Below are 19,093 nucleotides of genomic sequence, written 5' to 3'. Positions count from 1 at the left end.
TTTTTACCTCACGACTAAATCCTGCTCCCGATAAATCAATAAAGGATCAATCAAAAAATAAATAAACCCAACATCTCTGACGATGTCGGAGTCTTTGTGCGAGTATTTTCAAATCAAAAGGCTCGAGTCAAAGTGAAGTCACGAGTCATTGGTGTTAAAGTCTAGCTGCAAGTCTTTTTATTTTTTATTTTGTCAAGTCGAGGTTGAAGGTGATTTTGTTACTTTGTGCTTTCAAACAGGGTTATCCATTTATTTTACATCTCAACTATGGATGTATATTCTATACAAAATGCACACGCGTGTCCTTTTAAGCTGTTGTATGATGTTATAAAAAAACATGCATCGTCATCCCTCCTTGCTCTCCTACCTCTTTCCTCTCCTTCAGATTGGTCACCATGACGATGGTGGCTGTGTTCTGCTCCCAGATCATCCGCCAGTAGTCATTTACTGTTTCCTCCTTCGGTCCTGAGAGACAGAGACAAGATACAGAAACTCAGAGAGGACAAGTAATGAGCTAATAATCAGGTAGTTTGTTTCTGCAGACACAATCCTTACCTTGAGCTGCAATAAACTTATTCTTCTCTTGGTAACCCTGCGGAAGAAAGAAGAGACGTTAAGATGCAAAATATATATTTAGAGCAGAATTGTCTCTTTTGTGGCAAAATTATGCACTTATACACACGTTAATAAAGGAGGCGTTGATGAAGTCAGAGTCTGGGACTCCCTCCAGAGATGAGAGATGCACCCTGGAGTGATCGTCTGAGGAAGAATGAAGCAGGAAACACAGAGAGGAGAGGAAAAATAAAAGAGGAGCACAATGAGAGAGGGAATGACACTACTGCAATACAGTTTTTCCATCTTAAATATAACTCAGTTAATCACTTTGATTGTCAGCTGTCTGATATTTACTACAACTGTTCTGGTAAACGTTTCTTGAAATAGCAGATAAGAACTCGGTGGCATTGAGTGCTGTTTTATTAATGTCAGTCAGTGTCACAGTGTGGTGGTTCTGCCGTCACTCACATGGCAGGATGTTGACGTATCTGTTCTTTTCTTTATTCTCTTCCTTGGAAGCGGCGTCACATGATGCTTGGATGGGGCAGACTGGCAGCGCCTAAACACACACAACACAAAAATACATTTAGATAACGAGGAGGAAGAGCAGACAGATCAGTTTCAAATCTCTTTGTGTGACCAAGAACATCAGTCCTATTTAAAAATGAAATACTGTTATCATGTTAACAACACACATATTTTAATATTGTGTAAATAATCCAGCGCCTCTTTAATCACACTTTTGTACAGTTATGGTTACAGACTCTCTCTCCACATGTATTTTGAGTGTAATTTATTTGCCAAAAAAGAGACAAAATTCAAAATAAACAAAGTTAAAAATGAGTTTGACTGATAATAATGTTATTGTGAATTCTTTTGGACTCGATGATCGTGTTGTGAAAATCAAACATTTTGTGTGAATGTGCTGCAACAATAGGCTGATTATCTGACAAATGCAATAAAGGGAGAGCTCTAGAGCTGCAACTAACGATTATTTTCATTGTCGATTAATGCACTGATTATTTTCTCGATTAATCGATTAGTTGATGGTCTGTAAAATGTCAGATAATGAAGAAAAATGTTGATCAATGCCCAAAGATGACGTCCTCAAATGTCTTGTTTTTTCCACAACTCTCAAAGATATTCAGTTTACTGTCATAGAGGAGTAAACAGTTGGCGATTAGTTTCCAACTAATCGATTAATCGTTGCAGTTCTAGAGATCTTCACTATTATATTGGAAGCTTATTATTTCAACTGTTTATTATTACTGTGATCTAACTAGACTCCCCCAACCGCCCCCCGAGCTCTTTCGAACTTCGCCGCTTTGTTTGCGGGCGTGCCAAACTAGCCGTTATGCAAATGCATTACTTGGTGACATCACCACGTTACGGAAGGGACTTCAAGCGAGGTGTTTCAGGCAGTTCAGGAGCAGTGTTTCTGTGGGGGAGAGTAACTCCCTTTGGACTTTTGTAACTTTGCAGAACTTTTACATGCACAAACAAAACTATACAACACACTAAAGGAAAGGGTTAAAGCATAAATGCATAATAGGTCCTCTTTAAATCTAATTATATTTTTTATTTTTTCAGATTTGTTGAACTTCTAATAATCTTTCCATGAACCGTCTGGCGACCGAAATTCCCCGCTGGGCTACTTGTTGCCCCGGTTGGGTCTCACTTCTTTTGGCTAGAGGGATGTGGGTTAAAGGTGAATACCAGACTCAGGATGTTATCAGACCAGGGTGTGTGTGTGTGTGTGCGTGTGTGTCTGAGTGTGCCATACGTTAAACTCCTCCCTGAAGAGCTTGTTGTCATCGGCCATGCGGCGGTTCATTTCTTCCTCGAGCTTGTCGACGGGAAGGGGCGGGTACTTCCTGTTTGTGCTGGGCGACCGGGCCAATAGCGGGACGCTCTGGAGTTCTGCGCCGGGCGGGCAGCAGGAAGGGAGGAGGCAAGGAGGTGAGGAGAGGAGAGGAGAGGAGGGAAGGAATGGGAGGGGTGAGACAGGTGGAGATAAAGACATGGGAGAGAGGGGTATGAGAAAATGAGCCATCAAGTACTGCCTTCATCATGTGATGTCGTGTCTAAAGGTGGCCACCAGAGGGCGATGTGAGTCAACCCTGTGACTATCTGAGGGAGCTGACTGCAGCCCTGTTGGTTAGGTAATCACAGCGAACAAAAGCCTTCTGCCAACAGTCAACCAGTGAAATGTTATCGGTGAGAGGAAGCAACATCAATCAAGTCTTATCAGGAACAACTCACAGTAACAAGTTTGGTCAAGCCGGCTGTACATATTTGCTGATACGACCCAAAACAAATAAATTAGTGCCAAGTGTGTATGCAGTCACATCTGCCGAGACACACAAAAACACACACAGAAACACTGATGCATGTGTGGGTGTTTTACCTGTGTCATCTGATCTCCCATTGGTCAGTCTGAAGGAGTTTGAATGGCTTCCCGCCTGCTTGTACTTCTTGAACCTGTCAATCAATACAGATCAAAGTGCATATTAATACACAGACACACACTGTCTGTCTCTCTCTCTCTCTCTCTCTCTCTCTCTCTCTCACACACACACACACACACACACACACACACTCTCTTTCTCTCTCACACACACTAACAAATAAACACACATTGCTTTAGTCTCGCAGCTGAATGCCAATCAGTCGTTGCCATGGTAACAGGAGCACCTTAGGCCCTCGCCACAGGTCTCGAGCTATAGCGAGCAGCAGCAGCGTGTAACATCGACCTGCACCAACCTGAGCATGTAGAGGATGATGATGATGAAGATGATGACCAGCAGGGAGGACAGGGCCACCATGACCGCTATGATCGGCATGTCGTCAGACTGGTTGTTGTCTACATCGGAGACAGGAAGAATAAAATGATTTGTACCACGCATTTGATTAAAAGAATAAAATCAAAAAGTGTGTGTCAACACTTAAGATGAGTCAGTGTTTTGGTTTCGACGCCGGTGCCAAATTCCATTGCCATTACCAAATTATTAGCTTATTACACAATTTCACATAAGCTTGGGGTGTTATATGTTAAATGTGGATGTTTTATTAGCTTACTAATGGGACACATTTGATCAATCAATAATAATGTTTCTTTAATCCGTGTAAAAACCAAAGTTACTGAATGCTGTCACTGCGCACAGCCAAGAAAGAGTCCATCACACATCCACCCATAAAACCACAACAGAACAAGATATAACTTGTTAATTAGTGAGCTTTAGAGGTGCTGTTAGGTGGATTTTGGCACATTTGGACGGAGCGAGTTTAGCAGTATCATCCCTGCTTTTTAAGTCTTTATGCTAAGTAGGGCTGCAACTAACGATTATTTACCTTGTTGATTAATCTGTCGATTATTTTCTTGATTAATCGATTTGTTGTTTGGTCTATAAAATGTCAGAAAATGGTGAAAAATGTCAATCAGTGTTTCCAAAAAGCCCAAGATGACGTCCTCAAATGTCTTGTTTTGTCCACAACTCAAAGATATTCAGTTTACTGTCACAGAGGAGTTAAGAAACCAGAAAATATTCACATTTAAGAAGCTGGAATCAGAGATTTTTGACTTTTTTTCTTAAAAAATGACTCAAACCGATTTAATCGGTTATCAAAATAGTTAGCGATTAATTTAATAGTTGACAAATAATCAATTAATCGTTGCAGCTCTACTTTAGAGGTGCCATTATGTGGATTTTGTCACATTCGGACGGAGCGAGTTTAGCAGTTTCATCCCTGTTTTATAAGTCTTTATGCTAAGTAGGGCTACAACTAACAATTATTTTCATTGATTAACCGATTAGTTGTTTGGTCTATAAAATGTCAGAAAATGGTGAAAAATTATGTCTTCAAATATCTTGTCTTGTCCAAAACTCAAAGATATTCAGTTTACTGTCATAGAGGAGTAAAGAAACCAGAACATATTCACATTTAAGAAGCTGAATCAGAGAATTTAGACTTTTTTCCCCTTAAAAAATGACTTATTCTGACAAGTCAGATTTTCAGCTTGTTAACATGTTAGAATGAATGAATGTGGGTAAAAAAAAAAATAAGCCACGGTCGTAAAGTGACCTTTGCCTCTTTCAACACCAGCCTGCATCTTTCCTTCCCATAATGGTTGTCCATGTTAATATTTCAGTGGCTTTCCGAAAGAAAAAAACAAAACACAAATGGAGATGCGGAACGAGAGCAACAGGCTGTCCTTTGGAGCGAGCAGATAAATCACAGTTTAACTGAGGCTCGACCCTCTGCTTCTATCACTGCTTATACCCAAGATGACAGCAGACAGCAGCGATGGTAGAAAATACTAAAATATTTACGACGAATTCTATATGATTTATTTAGAGTGTAAATATTATACGCTTTTCTGTCATAAAGCAGAAAGCATGTGGTGTTGCTGACTGCTGAAAAAGCACTGTGGTCACATAAATGTAACACTACAAATTAGATATTTACCCAGACCAAGTTATCTATTCTTTGTGATGATTACAATAGCTGACCAATTTGTCTATGTTTCCATCGTGAGGTGAAGGCAACCCTATCCTATAGTCTTCCTGGTGACCTTTCACTGTTAACACAAAGGACTTGATGATGAGATTTGCCTGAACAACAACAGGAGTTTGGTGCACAACAAAACTGGCTGCCGTTTGTGTGCTGATGACCGGCCTGGAAGACACAACAAAAGAAGAGATTCCTCTAGAAAGCTGCACCGTGGTGGTGACAATGCAATGACAAAATCAGCTGTTCCACGGGCCCGACTCAAAATTCAAGAAGGCTCTTAACGTTACAGACAAAAAATATGCTGCAAAGAACGCATCATTTGACTTCATATGCACTTTCCGGGGGGGAAAGTTGTTTGGAACGCCGCCCGGTTATGTTGAATTTTCAGGCACAATTCCCAGGACTTTTCAGCATTCGACCTCGGACAATGTGAACATTGAACGGAGCAGGAGCACAACGGGGCGGCAGGAATCATGTGGAATTGACGCAGCCTTGACGAATCTAATGCCATCTAGAACTGCTCACAGCGCTCTTCACAAACACACACAAGCTCCACAGACGGCCAGAGGGAGACAATAGAGGCAATTACATAACACCTACGAACCCAAAGTGATTATGTAATGGACATACCGTATTAGCAGTGCAGGCACATCTGTTGTATTTATGTTGACCAGCTTCCCCGCAAGTCCTCAAATACACACTCAAGCAAATCTTGTTTAACCAACGACGAGGATGATTCACAACGTACCTGCTGTTATTGTACTTGATAATAAAAAACATCTTTCCAAATCAATCAGCTACATTCAATGGTGATTTGTGTATTTCTCTCGAATCATGTAATATGAATAATTAATGTAAAAAAGAAAGGGGCGTGGGTCGTGTTTCACTTACAAGGATATTACTAGGATGGTCAGTACACAGACACAAAGCTGCTAAAAAAACATGAAGCTGAATAACTACTTGAAATTTCAGGTATTTTCTTCAGCTTTAAAGTGTTGAAGTCAATTGTAATGCGAAAAAACCTAAACTCAAAAGGTAGCATTTCATGAAATGGAGACGATGCATATATATAGAAATCAGGGCTGTGAAAGTTAACGCTAATTTGTTTTAACGCCACTAATTAACACAACTTGTGATTTTTAGGTTGAAGCGGGCTCAGTTTTAAAGCTAGAGGGAAGATACTGACATCATATGAAACTAGAAAACCTAAAGAACCAGTCATACTAGCTTGTGTGTAAGGAGGTTAAATAACACTCCTAACTTGCGCTAAATTTTGACGAAGAAAAACTGTCATTGCCATTTTCAAAGGGGTCCCTTGACCTCTGACCTCTAGATATGTAAATGTAAATGGGTTCTATGGGTACCCACGAGTCTCCCCTTTACAGACATGCCCACTTTATGATAATCACATGCAGTTTGGGGCAAGTCATAGTCAAGTCAGCACACTGACACACTGACATCTGTTGTTGCCTGTTGGGCTGCAGTTTGCCATGTTATGATTTGAGCATATTTTTTAAGCTAAATGCAGTACCTGTGAGGGTTTCCGGACAATATTTGTCATTGTTTTGTGCCGGTAATTGATTTCCAATAACAAATACATACATACATTTGCATAAAGCAAGCATATTTGCCCACTCCCATGTCAATAAGAGTATTAAATACGTGGCAAATCTCCCTTTGAGGTACATTTTGAACAGATACAAAATGTGTGATTAATTTGTGATTCAATATTTGACAGCCTTACTACAAAAACCTAAACTCAAAAGCAGCATTTCATAAAGCGAAGGCGATACATATAGAAATCCTCCCTCAACACTGTTTATTTTCACATAAAAAAAACAGCTTTTGGCCGTCTGGGTCGTCTGGTTCGGTGGATTCTTATGGATGACTGGTCAAATGCAGGTGTGTCACGTCAGGATATTTCCAGTGCTGCTACAATGGAGTCTAAAAGCAGAAAAGTGTCCGACTATCTAAAATATTAAAAGGTCGACTATTGACCAGAAAAGCTCACTTGCTCGCTCTTTCTAGCTATTGCTGCTGCTGCTGCTCTGCCAGGCTGCAGGAATAACACACGGCTAGATGGAGCAACAAAACAAAACCGCTCTGACACTCTTATGAGGTTCTACATCAATCTGATGTTTAAGTATTCTAATGAAGTTTTATTGTTGTATCCAAGTACTTTTACTTTAGTTAGGCCGTGTTCACACGTGGCATCGAAATGTGTCTTGATATGATCTGATGACAAGTGGCGGCAGCTCTAAATACATGCTTCAGTGCACCCAAAATGTGTTGAGAATTCAAACCAAATTTAGGAGGGACGCATTAAAGGACTGACTAGTCTTCTTTATAGTGTGTGCAAAGCAGGAAAAAAACTCCCAGACACAGCTGTATACAGCTGCTCTTCCAGGGACAAACAACTTGGATGAGAACAACCACAGCACAACAGTCATCAAGTCTATTATTTTCTGTTAAGCAGCAACTGCAGTCTTGCCACAGCGGATATCCCGTCACGACACAATCCGCAAATATCTGGGTACAACACACAGGGTCTGAATATTGCCTTAGTGATCTCCCACACTTCTCTGAATGACTCTGAACAACTGCAGTGAACGTGAGAACGGTAACTAAGTGATACCCACGCCATGGTGAGTGGGTGTTTTTCCATTCAAGATAAAATGAGTCACAGCCTCTCCAATCACAACTCAGCATATCTTTTCAGCTTCATGGTGTCTGGGTCTGGGTCTATTGAGGCTACCGTTGGTGGAGCGCCTGGCATCTCTGTGTCTTCTATGATTTGTCCCAGTAATGAATATAGAAAGGTGCTGCGTGCTTATAGTAAGTTTAGACACAAAAGCTGGGTTTCCACCTCCACCAGTCCTGGTTATTTCAGTTCTGGGACAACCTTTCGAGGAACTAAAAGGTTCATACAGTCCATTGTTGTCTGCGTTTCCACCGCGGTCTAAAGATTAGACAAATTAGTCCGCTGACGTATGACAAAGCAACATGACATGGGACGAGGGCTTCTGGTGGTAGCGGGGGTAAACACGCTCTGCAGCCTGCAGTTCAGTGCGCCCGTCCGTCATCTAAAAAACTAATTGGAAAAAAATAACCATGTCTGTGTCTCCTATCGACCGGCTCGCCCGCCGATCTCTCTCTTTTTTTCTCTCGGTCTTATTCAAAATGAGTCGGGAAGCAGACAGCAAAGCCTAACTTTACTTTTTATGTTATCAAACAAAGACACATGCTCTCCCCTCGTCCTAAAATCGGTCCTAAATCGATACTTGTTACACAAGTTGCAACCAGTTGAATCTGTTGAAGCAGTGGCACTGTGTGTGTGTGTATGTTTGTGTTTCACCAAATCAGCGACAGTCATTCCTGCAAACCCCACCCTAAAAGTTCCGGTACTTTCAGAAAGTACTACCCCCCGACCAGGGCCTTTTTGGGGGTTAAAAAGGCCCGGGAATTTAATTTAGACTAGACTTTGATCAAAACGCAATTAGTTCCTCAAAAGGTTAGAAATTGGGCTAATCCCTTGCTCTTTAACTCTGGGGATGGTGCTTCAGGGTGGATATTCCCTCCAAAGAAGTCGAGAGAGATTATGTATTCTCACGCTAAATAAACGGACACGCAGTGCCCTGAATATGCACCGACACTCACCGTGTGGGCTGGTGTCCGAGGTGAACCCCATCCCAGATTCTGTGGTGGCCAACGTGTCCTCAGTGACTTCATCCCCTTCTGAATAATCTGGAGATGGGGTTTCTGGAGGCAGGGCTGTGTTCTCGTTGTCTCCCCCCGCTGGGGTGGGAGGAGGGGGAGGCTCGGTGCTCGGCGGTGCCTGAGGGGCATCGGTGGGAGCTTCAGGTGAGGGAGCCGGGACCGGTAACAGCCGCCCGGTGCCATCAGGACCCGCTGGTTGTGCATCCCCCTCGCCAGCTGGGCTCGTGGTTGTTGTTGTGGTTGTTATTGTCGTCACCGGGATGACTGTGGGGGCGAGCGTTGTGGGTGGGCCTGTGGTAAAGTTGAGGGAGGGTGCGACAGGAGGGTCTGTGGGTTTGACAGTGATATTTGGAGGACCTGGAGAGAAGAAGACAGCACAATATAATGTCATTCTTCACTGTGAGCCTTTTAGACTTAAGAAGGTGAGCAAGTAAAGGAATTTGGACGTGGTTCGTACTTGTGATGGGGACATGATCCTGGGCTGAGGCCCCGAGGGCGACGCCGAGCAGCAGGAGCAGGGGACACACACCCATTCTGCCCTGCATGCAGGAGGCACAAGAGACAAGAGAGTATTAGTAAAAAAAAACAACCTCAAATCTCATTGAAATCAGTTGCTGAATCAAGAGATTCAGGGTTTTACGTGTTGTATAATATAGTTCTGTAACCCTCTATCCTAATCCCACATGCTCATTTTTGGAAGGTAATACTCTTACATTTGAAATGAAAATGAAATACTTGCATAAGGTTAGTCTGTGTGTGATAAACGCCGCTTACCTGAAGAAGCGAAGTTGGCATCAATCACTCATTCGCACAGCCTGGTCCTACAACGCAAACAGAACACATCATCATCATTTTTTGCTTTTACAGTCTAGAAAATATTATCATTTATTTATTAAATCTGACTCCTTGCAAAAATCTTTTTTGCAAGATCAGTATCAGGATGAATAATGTAGGACGGCATTCTGAGACACACAGGAAGAATTATGCGGTCTATTCAGAGACACATGTGTGAAGATGGCATGCTGAGTATTTTCCCTAAAAGTTTTATTAGGGCTTGGAAAATACTTCAATATCATCTGGCGACTTCCAGTGGAATCATACCACGTTGATATGCTCATTAGGGGTGTAACAATACGTATCAATCTGGATCGATATGTATCGATTAGGGCTGTCAATTAAATTTGCGATTAAAATATTTAATCACGATTAATCGCAAATGAATTACACATTTTTTATCTGTTCAAATTATACCTTAAAGGGAGATTTGTTAAGTATTTAATCCTCTTATCAACATGGGAGTGGGCAAATATGCTTGCCTTCTGTAAATGTATATATATATCTATAACTGGAAATCAATTATCAACACAAAACAATGACAAATATTGTCCAGAAACCCTCACAGGTACTGCATTTAACATAAAACAAAAATGCTTAAATCATAACATGGCAAACTGCAGCCCAACAGGCAACAACAGCTGTCAGTGTGTCAGTGTGCTGACTTGACTATGACTTGCCCCAAACTGCATGTGATTACCATAAAGTGGACATGTTTATAAAGGGGAGACTCGTGGGTACCCATAGAACCCATTTTCATTCACATATCTTGAAGTCAGAGGTCAAGGGACCCCTTTGAAAATGGCCATGTCGGGTTTTTCTCGCTAAAATTCAGCAGAAGTTAGAATCGTTATTTAGCCTCCTTCCCGACAAGCTAGTATGACATGGTTGGTACCAATGGATTCCTTAAGTTTTTTTATAGTTTCATATGATGCCAGCATCTTCACTCTAGCTTTAAAACTGAGCCCACTACAACCGAAAAATAGCAAGTTGTGTTAATGCATTAGAAAAATTTTGTGGCGCTTAAACAAATTTGCATTAGAGCGTCATTATGGCATTAACTTTGACAGATAGGGCTGCAACTAACGATTTTCATTGTCGACTAATCTGACGATTATTTTCTCGATTAATTAGTAGTTTGGTCTCTAAAATGTGATGAAATGGTGAAAAATGTCGATCAGTGTTTCCCAAAGCCCAAGACGACGTCCTCAAATGTCTTGTTTTGTCCACAACTCAAAGATATTCAGTTTACTGTCATAGAGGAGTAAAGAAACCAGAAAATATTCACATATTCACAGAAGCTGGAATCAGAGAATTTAGACTTTTTTTCATTAAGAATGACTCAAACCAAATAATTGATTATCAAAATAGTTGCCGCGTAATCTAATAGTTGACGATCGATTAATTGTTGCAGCTCTAAAAAAAAAACTATAACAAAGCATTGTGCTTATATTGAATTCAACCATAGCTCTTCTCTTCATCTCAAAAATGTGTTGACGGTGATACATTCATCACCAGCAGCATGACCAGAACAGAATTAGTGTCACATTTAAATTCCTGCAGTAACAGTGAATCAGCACTTAGACGCTCTTCACCAGCTGAGACGGGGACGAGCGAGTCGAGGCCAGAGGAGAAGACAGACTCGGAGAAAGCACTACGGCGGCCGGGTGGTCGGTCGGTCAGCCTGGCTGACTGTCAGTCTTTCGTATAATCCCAGAGGCCAACAACGCTGTTGTCTCCCTCACTGTTCTGTGATAATCCCTGGAACCTAATCCCATGGTCTTGACCCTGGAATAATCCAGCCCGTCTGCCTCTGCTTACAGCGATACTCCAGCGCTGCACCGAGCCAAACACCGCAGCGCTAACCACACAAAAAACGATGCTTTACATCAGGGATTATTGCATCAGTGGGCAGAGGATAAATTGGGCGCTAAAAGCTCTAATAGTGCCAGTTGCCAATCTTCTGGTGTTGTGGACTAAGCTCATTCATTGCAGTACTTACACTCTGGTTTTAGCAGAGCGCTGTTTGGCTCCGGCTGCAGCCTGAATTGGGGCATGATGAGCAACTTCTGTTGTCAATGAGGATGCTATTAACCTACAAATCCAATTGTTGCTATCCCTCCCTCCCTCCCTCTCTCCCTCTCTCTGTGTCACCCAGTCATGCATCCATTTAGTCTGCTTCCAAAAAAACAACTCATGCCTTCAGAAAAGTGGACAATCGAAAAAATGTTGACAGATTTTAGTACATTTATCAAAATGCTAGAAAAGGCCCTTTTGGTACACACTACCGGTATTTTGGAGAAGTTTCTTTTGGCACACTTTTTTAAAGAGAAATAAGAGCAGGAAGTGCTTCTGTTCTATTCATAGACATGCTTCTAAATTTGACAGGAAGGTCTTACATCAAGACCGTCTCTCTTGTTTTGAATTTGTCTCTCGGGATGCAACTAAAAATTATTTTCATTATTGATTCTGCTGATTATTTCCTTGATTAACTGACGAATCGTTCAGTCTATAAAATGTCAGAAAATGGTGAGAAATGTGTTCACCAGTTTCCACGAGGCCAAGGTGAAGTCTTCAAATGTCTTGTTTTGTCCGACCAACGGGTAATCAGTTTACCTTCGTCACATACTGACGCTTTGTCAGACCCCTCGGCATCACTTTTCGGTCGCAGTAAACACATGCTTAACATTGTGAATTAAACAAAAACACTTGCTTAGTTTCAGGCTACAAAACTACTTAGTTAGGTTTAGGAAAAAACAACATTTGTACAAATTTGTTGCCTATTCATTATCTGTCAAACAACTAATTGATTAATCAAATAATTGTTGCGGCTCTAATTATGTCTTAACCACAACAAAGACAGGAAAACACAGCCTTTACACACCCTTTGCACTTTTCACAGTTAATGAGTGTGCAAGTACATCGGTGTCCTGCTGAGCCAAAAGTATTTTAAATTCATATATCAGATAAATCAGTGAGGGAGAGGTTGTGGGCAGTGGTGGAAGAAGTACTGAGATCCTTTACTTAAGTAAAAGTAACAATATCACACTGTAAAGAATACTCTGTTACAAGTAAAAGCCGCTAAATTAAAAATTCCACTCAAGTAAAGGTACTAGAGTATTACCAGCAACGTGTACTTATAGTAGCAAAAGTCCTCAACGTGCAAAATGGCTTGAAGAATTATGAAAACTTCAAGGTCCCGAAAGATTATATATTTATTATCTTATATACACAATAATAACTTATTATTGTGTGCTACAAGATAACATGTTTGGAGGGGGACTTCAGTGGCTCTTACAGGGATATGGGCCTTTAATATAAAACAATGCATAATATTTAAAGGGACTATTTGTAACTTTCAGAATTGCTTGTTAACAGCGACACCTGTGGCCGTTAAGTCAACGAAAATCAGTGTCGGGCTCGCTCTAAATACACCTGAACGAGCATCGCACAAAACAGTGAGGCGACACACGTCAGCTAAAACCACAATATCACTCTATATTTCAGCTGCTTGGCAGTAATGTTAGCTGACCAGACGAAGGTCTCTCCAGGAATCAATGCTGATCCTAGTGTTGGCTTTTCCTGCCTCATCCTCCAGGAAGCAGCGGGGCTCCGCAGCGAGTAACGTTATCGCCTCCCGATCGCAGCCGGAGAGAACAGGGGAGACACCGGCACCCGGTCGGAGACGATAACGTTTCTCGCTGCGGAGCCCCGTCACTTCATAAGACAGGGAAAACCTCTGTTGGTCTGGAGGAGCTGCAGCATTTATTTCTGCACAAACGTCCACTGTACATTCACTAGATATTCTCAGAGCTAAACTAACTCTCCTGCAGTGAGGAGTGAGCGCGCGTTCACGTCTAGAGGTGGAGCGAGACAGCGAGGACGCGCGCGGTGTGACCCGGTACATTTATACGCTTAAAAAGTTACAAACAGTCCCTTTAATAAGTTGATCATATGTTTTGTTTGTAAAAATCAAAGTAACTACAGCTGTAACACAAATGTAGTTAAGTAAAAAGTACAATATGTCCCGCTGAGACGTAGTGGAGTAGAAGTATAAAGTAGCATAAAATGGAAATACTCAAGTAAAGTACAAATTGTACAGTACGTACAGTACTTCAAAACAAGCAGTATGCACTATATCTGCACTGTGTGCAAGTCATAAATCAAAGTGCATGTTGCTTCCTTCCTTCCCTGTCAGGTCATTTAGACATAACACACTGTCTACAATCCCCTGCTAACCTAAAAAAAAACAAAACACATCACAACCCTAAACCTTGCCTCTACTATCCTCCCCCCTCAGTACTCATTAAAAGGAGTGACTCAGCTATAACGGACGAGCTCGGTGATTGGTACCGTTGTGTGTGAATTAGCATTATAACGGCATCTGGCGTGTGTATTAGGCTAACTTCAATGTTCACATCAACAAGCTTTCTTTTTTTTTCTTTTTCGGGTAACCTTTCCTTAATGAAGCATGACTCATTGTTCTCTGCGTGCCATCCAGGGGAGGCTGGATGATGTGTCACTGTGTTGGTGTAAGTGATATAAGCCGGTCCTGTTGCTAACCTTCACTTCACAGATGCTGCAGCAGCCCGAGAGGTTTTTATCTAGAGACACTGTAGACCCGGGAGAACAACTCCCTGGAGATGCATCTTAATGTGTTTCGGCCTCCTGGGACGCAGCAGTCTTCCAGCGTGTGTGTGTGTGTGTGTGTGTGTGTGTGTAAATGCATGCAATTCTTTTTTCAGCCGACTTATGTGTTGGTAGAGGACATCATTAATTTAAGAGGCAATGGGCAAGTGCTTCTATTTGTGCCACTTTTAGGTTTTGTGCCGTCAGAGCTCTCCATTAAAAAGACACTCCGGGTGACGGGTTGCTGTAATTTACACTCCAACGATGGAGGATGCAGGAGACATCACAAATAAACTGTTTCCAATTATTTGTTTGGATGTGTAATTACATTATTATACAGGACATTACCATTTTAATAACTTTTATTTAGTGTCCTGATCAGGCTCTTATAATGCTCGTACAATGGCTAATAATAAACTTGTTGACAGATCAAGACATGCTTCTTTTCTTGATTTGATCTCATGTGTCATAAACAGATTTCATTGGTAAAACACTTGTCATCTTTAGTCAGCTTCCTTTCAATCCAGCCTCCCACTCGGCGTAGTGATACTGTAGGAGAGTAAATATCTTTCCAAAGGTTTCATCACGCTATTCCCCGCAGAGGAAACATGTACTTGCCCATCTATTAGTGAATGAATGTACTCAAAAAGGTAGTCACGCCACTCCACGCTCTCCTGACTTTGGGCTGGTGTTGTGCAACCATGTGAATATTTTCTCAGACAAGGAAGAGCACATAAGAGCGGTCCGCTGGGATAGGCTGCCCTATGGCGAAGTGCAAAACTGCCACAGCTTTCTTAAGACTATGACGAGCTACAAGCGATAGAAATCAATAGTGTGACTGGAGGGACTAAGAAACACAAAAATGTGACAGGACATTTTCTTCCTTTTTGATGGAAATCAAAAATGACTTCTTTCTTTTCCATCCCTTATTTCCCCATAGTTTTATTATAAGCATATTTGCAGTATCAGAACCTACTGCACTAGCATATGAATGACACTGGGATGGACTTAATACCAAAATCTGTCCGTAGCATTTAGTGTCAAAACATTTAAAGTATTGAATGCCTGGGCAGATACTTAGGCTTGTTTGCTTCTATGATCAGATATTTCCTGATCTGCACTGGGAACTTTTCTAACTGTATTCTAGCCAAACGAATAACTTTAACAACACAAAACAATGACATATATTGTCCAAAAACCCTCACAGGTACTGCATTTAGCATAACAAAATATGCTCAAATCATAACATGGCAAACTGCAGCCCAACAGGCAACAACAGATGTCAGTGTGTCAGTGTGCTGACTTGACTATGACTTGCCCCAAAACTGCATGTGATTATCATAAAGTGGGCATGTCTGTAAAGGGGAGACTCGTGGGTACCCATAGAACCCATTTTCATTCACATATCTTGAAGTCAGAGGTCAAGGGACCCCTTTGAAAATGGCCATGACAGATTTTTCCTCGCCAAAATTTAGGGCAGGTTTCAATCGTTATTTAAACTCCTTCGTGATCAGCGAAGTATGACATGGTTGGCACCAATGGATTCTTTAGGTTTTTCTAGTTTCATATGATGCCAGTACCTTCACTCTAGCTTTAAAACTGACCCCTATACAACCTCTGATTGATTGCGTTAATGCATTAAAGAAATTAGTGGCATTAAGACAGATTTGAGTTAAGGCGTTACTATTGCTTTTATTATCTATGACAGCCCTAGTATTAAAATATTGATATTGATACCTAACCCTAAATAACAGTTATTGACTCATATTTATTCAGAGTACATCAGCAGGGAATGTCTGGAGGCTATGTAATGTTTGCTGAACCTCTGTGGCAGTAATTGTAAATGCTAAAATGTAATTAGCAAAATTAGTATTAGTACAGGAATATGTGTAATGTTTGCTAACATTAGCGAACATTAGCGTCCATGAGCTACTTACTGGTCATACGAGACCAAGTGAGGCGGTAGCAGCAAAACACCGGTGTGTTTTAAACTGATGTTAACTTAATGTTTCATTTGTAGGAGGAAGAACGTACTATTTATTTTCAACAGTCTTGCTTTAACTGTTGCAGATGTTTATGAAGCTTTTGTGATATTTCTGTTTCTTTACTCTGAACCTACTTTATCTGATTACATTTGATCAAATATGTCAATTACAATACGTCTGCTTGAGATAAAGAAAATCTTTAGAGAGAGTTTAAGCGTTTCTTTGTACTGTAACACAAAGACAACAATATACATGATAGTTGATGCATTCAAATACAGAAACATGTCTGGAATACACACAATTATTTCATTATATAAAACTAAAAATCTAATTTAATCTAATAATGTACTCTCTAATATTCTCCTATCTAATGAAAGTCCCCACCGGTTGAGCTGAACTCGATGCGAGCGGTGAGAAAAAACGAGCAGCTAATGAAGACAGTTGCTTCTGGCCGACTGCAGACCTCGTAGGAGTGCAATCACACAGTTGTGAAAGGGCTGGGCTGTTCCCATGCCATTTCATTCACACAGTGAAAGGAACACTTATAGGTAGAATATAAAGGAAGTCCAATTACATCTCCATGACAACCACAGGGCCAAGACGTAAGATCAATGCAAGGTAGTCATTTAATATAGAGAGTTCCCACTCAAGTCTGTGGATTTCACTGATGCTTTTGTATTTACCTGTGTGACCCTATAAGAGTGAAGTAATAAGTATCGTTTCCGACATGAATTAATGAAAAGCTCAAGATGAAGACAGATTTTTACAAAAGGGATTTCTCAGGGGGGGAAGTAAATACGTTATCCTGAGACTAGAATCTTTAATAGTTGCAGCTGTTTCCTGAGTTTATTATGTGTTGTTTGATCTAGATTTCACCAAACAGATCCTGCAGGAATCCTCTCTGTTTTATTCTTAAAATCATATTAATAATTCAAAGAGGATACCCCCCCCCCCCCCTAAGGCAAATGAGTGAGCTAGAAAACCAACAGACACAAACCCCACAAGCCCTGCTGACATGACACCAGCGGCGGTGGTCAAGGGGACTTCACCATTCATGCAGAGAAATATTTCCCTCTGGCTTTCTACAAGGCATCCTGCCTCTCTCGCTGCTGCAGCGCTAGATAATGCTTGTCTGTCTGTCTCCATTCATGGCATATTAATACTGTTTCTATGTCTTGAGAGGGGAGGGTGGGGGGCAACAGGAATACTGTGAATGCTTCTCTTCACGGGAGATTGAAGTAGGCCTAGCCCTGGGCCGCTAGGACTCTCGCTCTGAAACAGACCACAGATTATATGTCCCCGGTGCCACATACAACAGCCACAATCCTCTGGACTTCCCTTTCTGAGGGATACTACTCCCTGCTGGTGCGGTTTGTGTTCCTGTTGGCTTCATTCATGGGCTGGTGAGTTGATGAAAAGACGAGGAGAAGCCGGGGATTACTGTTCTGGCTAATCATACGGGCGAGAGTGACCGCCGTGTCTGTTATTAAGCCCGTAATGATGATTTGGTTCCATCGGGGCAGGACGGATCAAATAAAACTCACTTGTTTCACTGAGTGGAAGTGGTGAGTCGGTGAAGCTCTGCTCTGTGTCTGCTCCTCCATTGTGGGGTTTCTCACAGAGCATGCCAGGGGCCTCTCAAGCTTTCCCACATTGGACACAGAGAGGATGTGGAGGCGAAAAGCATGGCCTCCCCACAGAAGCCACTGTGACCTTGAAGCGTGGTGTGGGGCCAAACGGCCGGCGCAAAAGGCCACAACGTAACCTGATTCACCATCACTTCTGCTATTTGAAACCCATTTCTACATCCAGCATGCAGCTGAAGGCTGGGCATCGAACCTTAATACTTTTTTGGTGCTAACCAGAACGTGTCCGTAACACCAAGTACCAAACACATTCAAGCCCTGAAAGTTGGCATCAAAAGCCGCCTGATCAGATTCCTACTCCTGTTTACTTATTCTTGAATCCAACGCCTGATTACATTTTCATTCTGACAGTTTAGACTTGTAGAGCTGCTCGTGTTAGTAGGGCTGCGTATCATGATATTGCGATTTCGTTAAATCCAATTTCTGGAAAACTGTCATAGCATTAAGAAAATACCATCATATGCTTAAAATCTGAGTAAAAAAAGTTTACTTTTTATGCAATCAGGACAGCGGTATCTGCATTTGCATTTATCGTCCCTGTAACATCCAACATCATAGCACTACTATGAGAGGACACATACATTGAGGGAATGCAGAGCTTTGCAAATCAAATAAGGTATTGACTGAGTTAATCTTTGCATGTAAACTATTAAGTAAAAATCAATACAGTGTTTTTGAGAATCAATACGGTATCACAAAACACAATATCGCAAAACTCTATATTTTCTTACACCTCTAGTATTTAGTCCACATTTAACATTTAAGAAGTTTGATTACTGATTTATTTTTGGAAAAGCAAAATGCAAATTATAAAATAGTCCTTAAGTAATAATAATAGCAATACTACCCTGTAAAAATACTCTGTTACAAGAAAAAGTCCTGTTTTAAAAATGTTACTTAAGTAAAAGTACAGAGATATGAGCAAAATGTACTTAAAGTATAACAAGTAAAACTAATCAAATACCGACGTGTGTATTTCCTACTATATATTACAATACTGAATGATTATTACTGATTTATTCAGGTGTGAGTAGCAGTTATAGTTGGCTGAGGTGCATCTAATTCATATCTGTTTTATATGTCAAGTATTTAATTACCACAGGAGTATACAAAAATAGGCTTTACCATGCGGTTATTTCAAATAGACTATTTATTTATTTATTTATGGAATTACCAGAAAACATGCTATATTGTGATATACATAGTTATTGAGAT

General features: G+C 41.1%; 2 protein-coding genes across 4 annotated transcripts in view; both read right to left on the bottom strand.

Annotated features, from left to right (window-relative positions):
• gnrh2 (gonadotropin-releasing hormone 2) overlaps positions 1 to 19,093 on the bottom strand; it is a 278,332-nt gene that overhangs the window by 21,231 nt on the left and 238,008 nt on the right. The window lies entirely within an intron of this gene.
• Positions 1 to 19,093, bottom strand: part of ptpra (protein tyrosine phosphatase receptor type A) — a 37,840-nt gene that overhangs the window by 12,441 nt on the left and 6,306 nt on the right. For all 3 annotated transcript variants that reach the window (XM_074622426.1, XM_074622516.1, XM_074622587.1), the window contains exons 2-11: positions 9,559 to 9,605; positions 9,242 to 9,323; positions 8,725 to 9,141; positions 3,319 to 3,418; positions 2,963 to 3,036; positions 2,339 to 2,475; positions 1,024 to 1,114; positions 683 to 759; positions 556 to 592; positions 368 to 465 (exon numbers count right to left, since the gene is read on the bottom strand). In XM_074622426.1, the coding sequence (XP_074478527.1) occupies positions 368 to 465; positions 556 to 592; positions 683 to 759; positions 1,024 to 1,114; positions 2,339 to 2,475; positions 2,963 to 3,036; positions 3,319 to 3,418; positions 8,725 to 9,141; positions 9,242 to 9,323; positions 9,559 to 9,579 (1,134 nt within the window). In that variant the 5' untranslated portion in view covers positions 9,580 to 9,605. The remainder of the gene's footprint in view (positions 1 to 367; positions 466 to 555; positions 593 to 682; positions 760 to 1,023; positions 1,115 to 2,338; positions 2,476 to 2,962; positions 3,037 to 3,318; positions 3,419 to 8,724; positions 9,142 to 9,241; positions 9,324 to 9,558; positions 9,606 to 19,093) is intronic.

This window comes from Sebastes fasciatus, chromosome 1 (assembly GCF_043250625.1).
Source record: "Sebastes fasciatus isolate fSebFas1 chromosome 1, fSebFas1.pri, whole genome shotgun sequence".
Classification (NCBI taxonomy): Eukaryota; Metazoa; Chordata; class Actinopteri; order Perciformes; family Sebastidae; genus Sebastes; species Sebastes fasciatus.
This window is presented reverse-complemented; position numbering and strand designations above follow the sequence as displayed.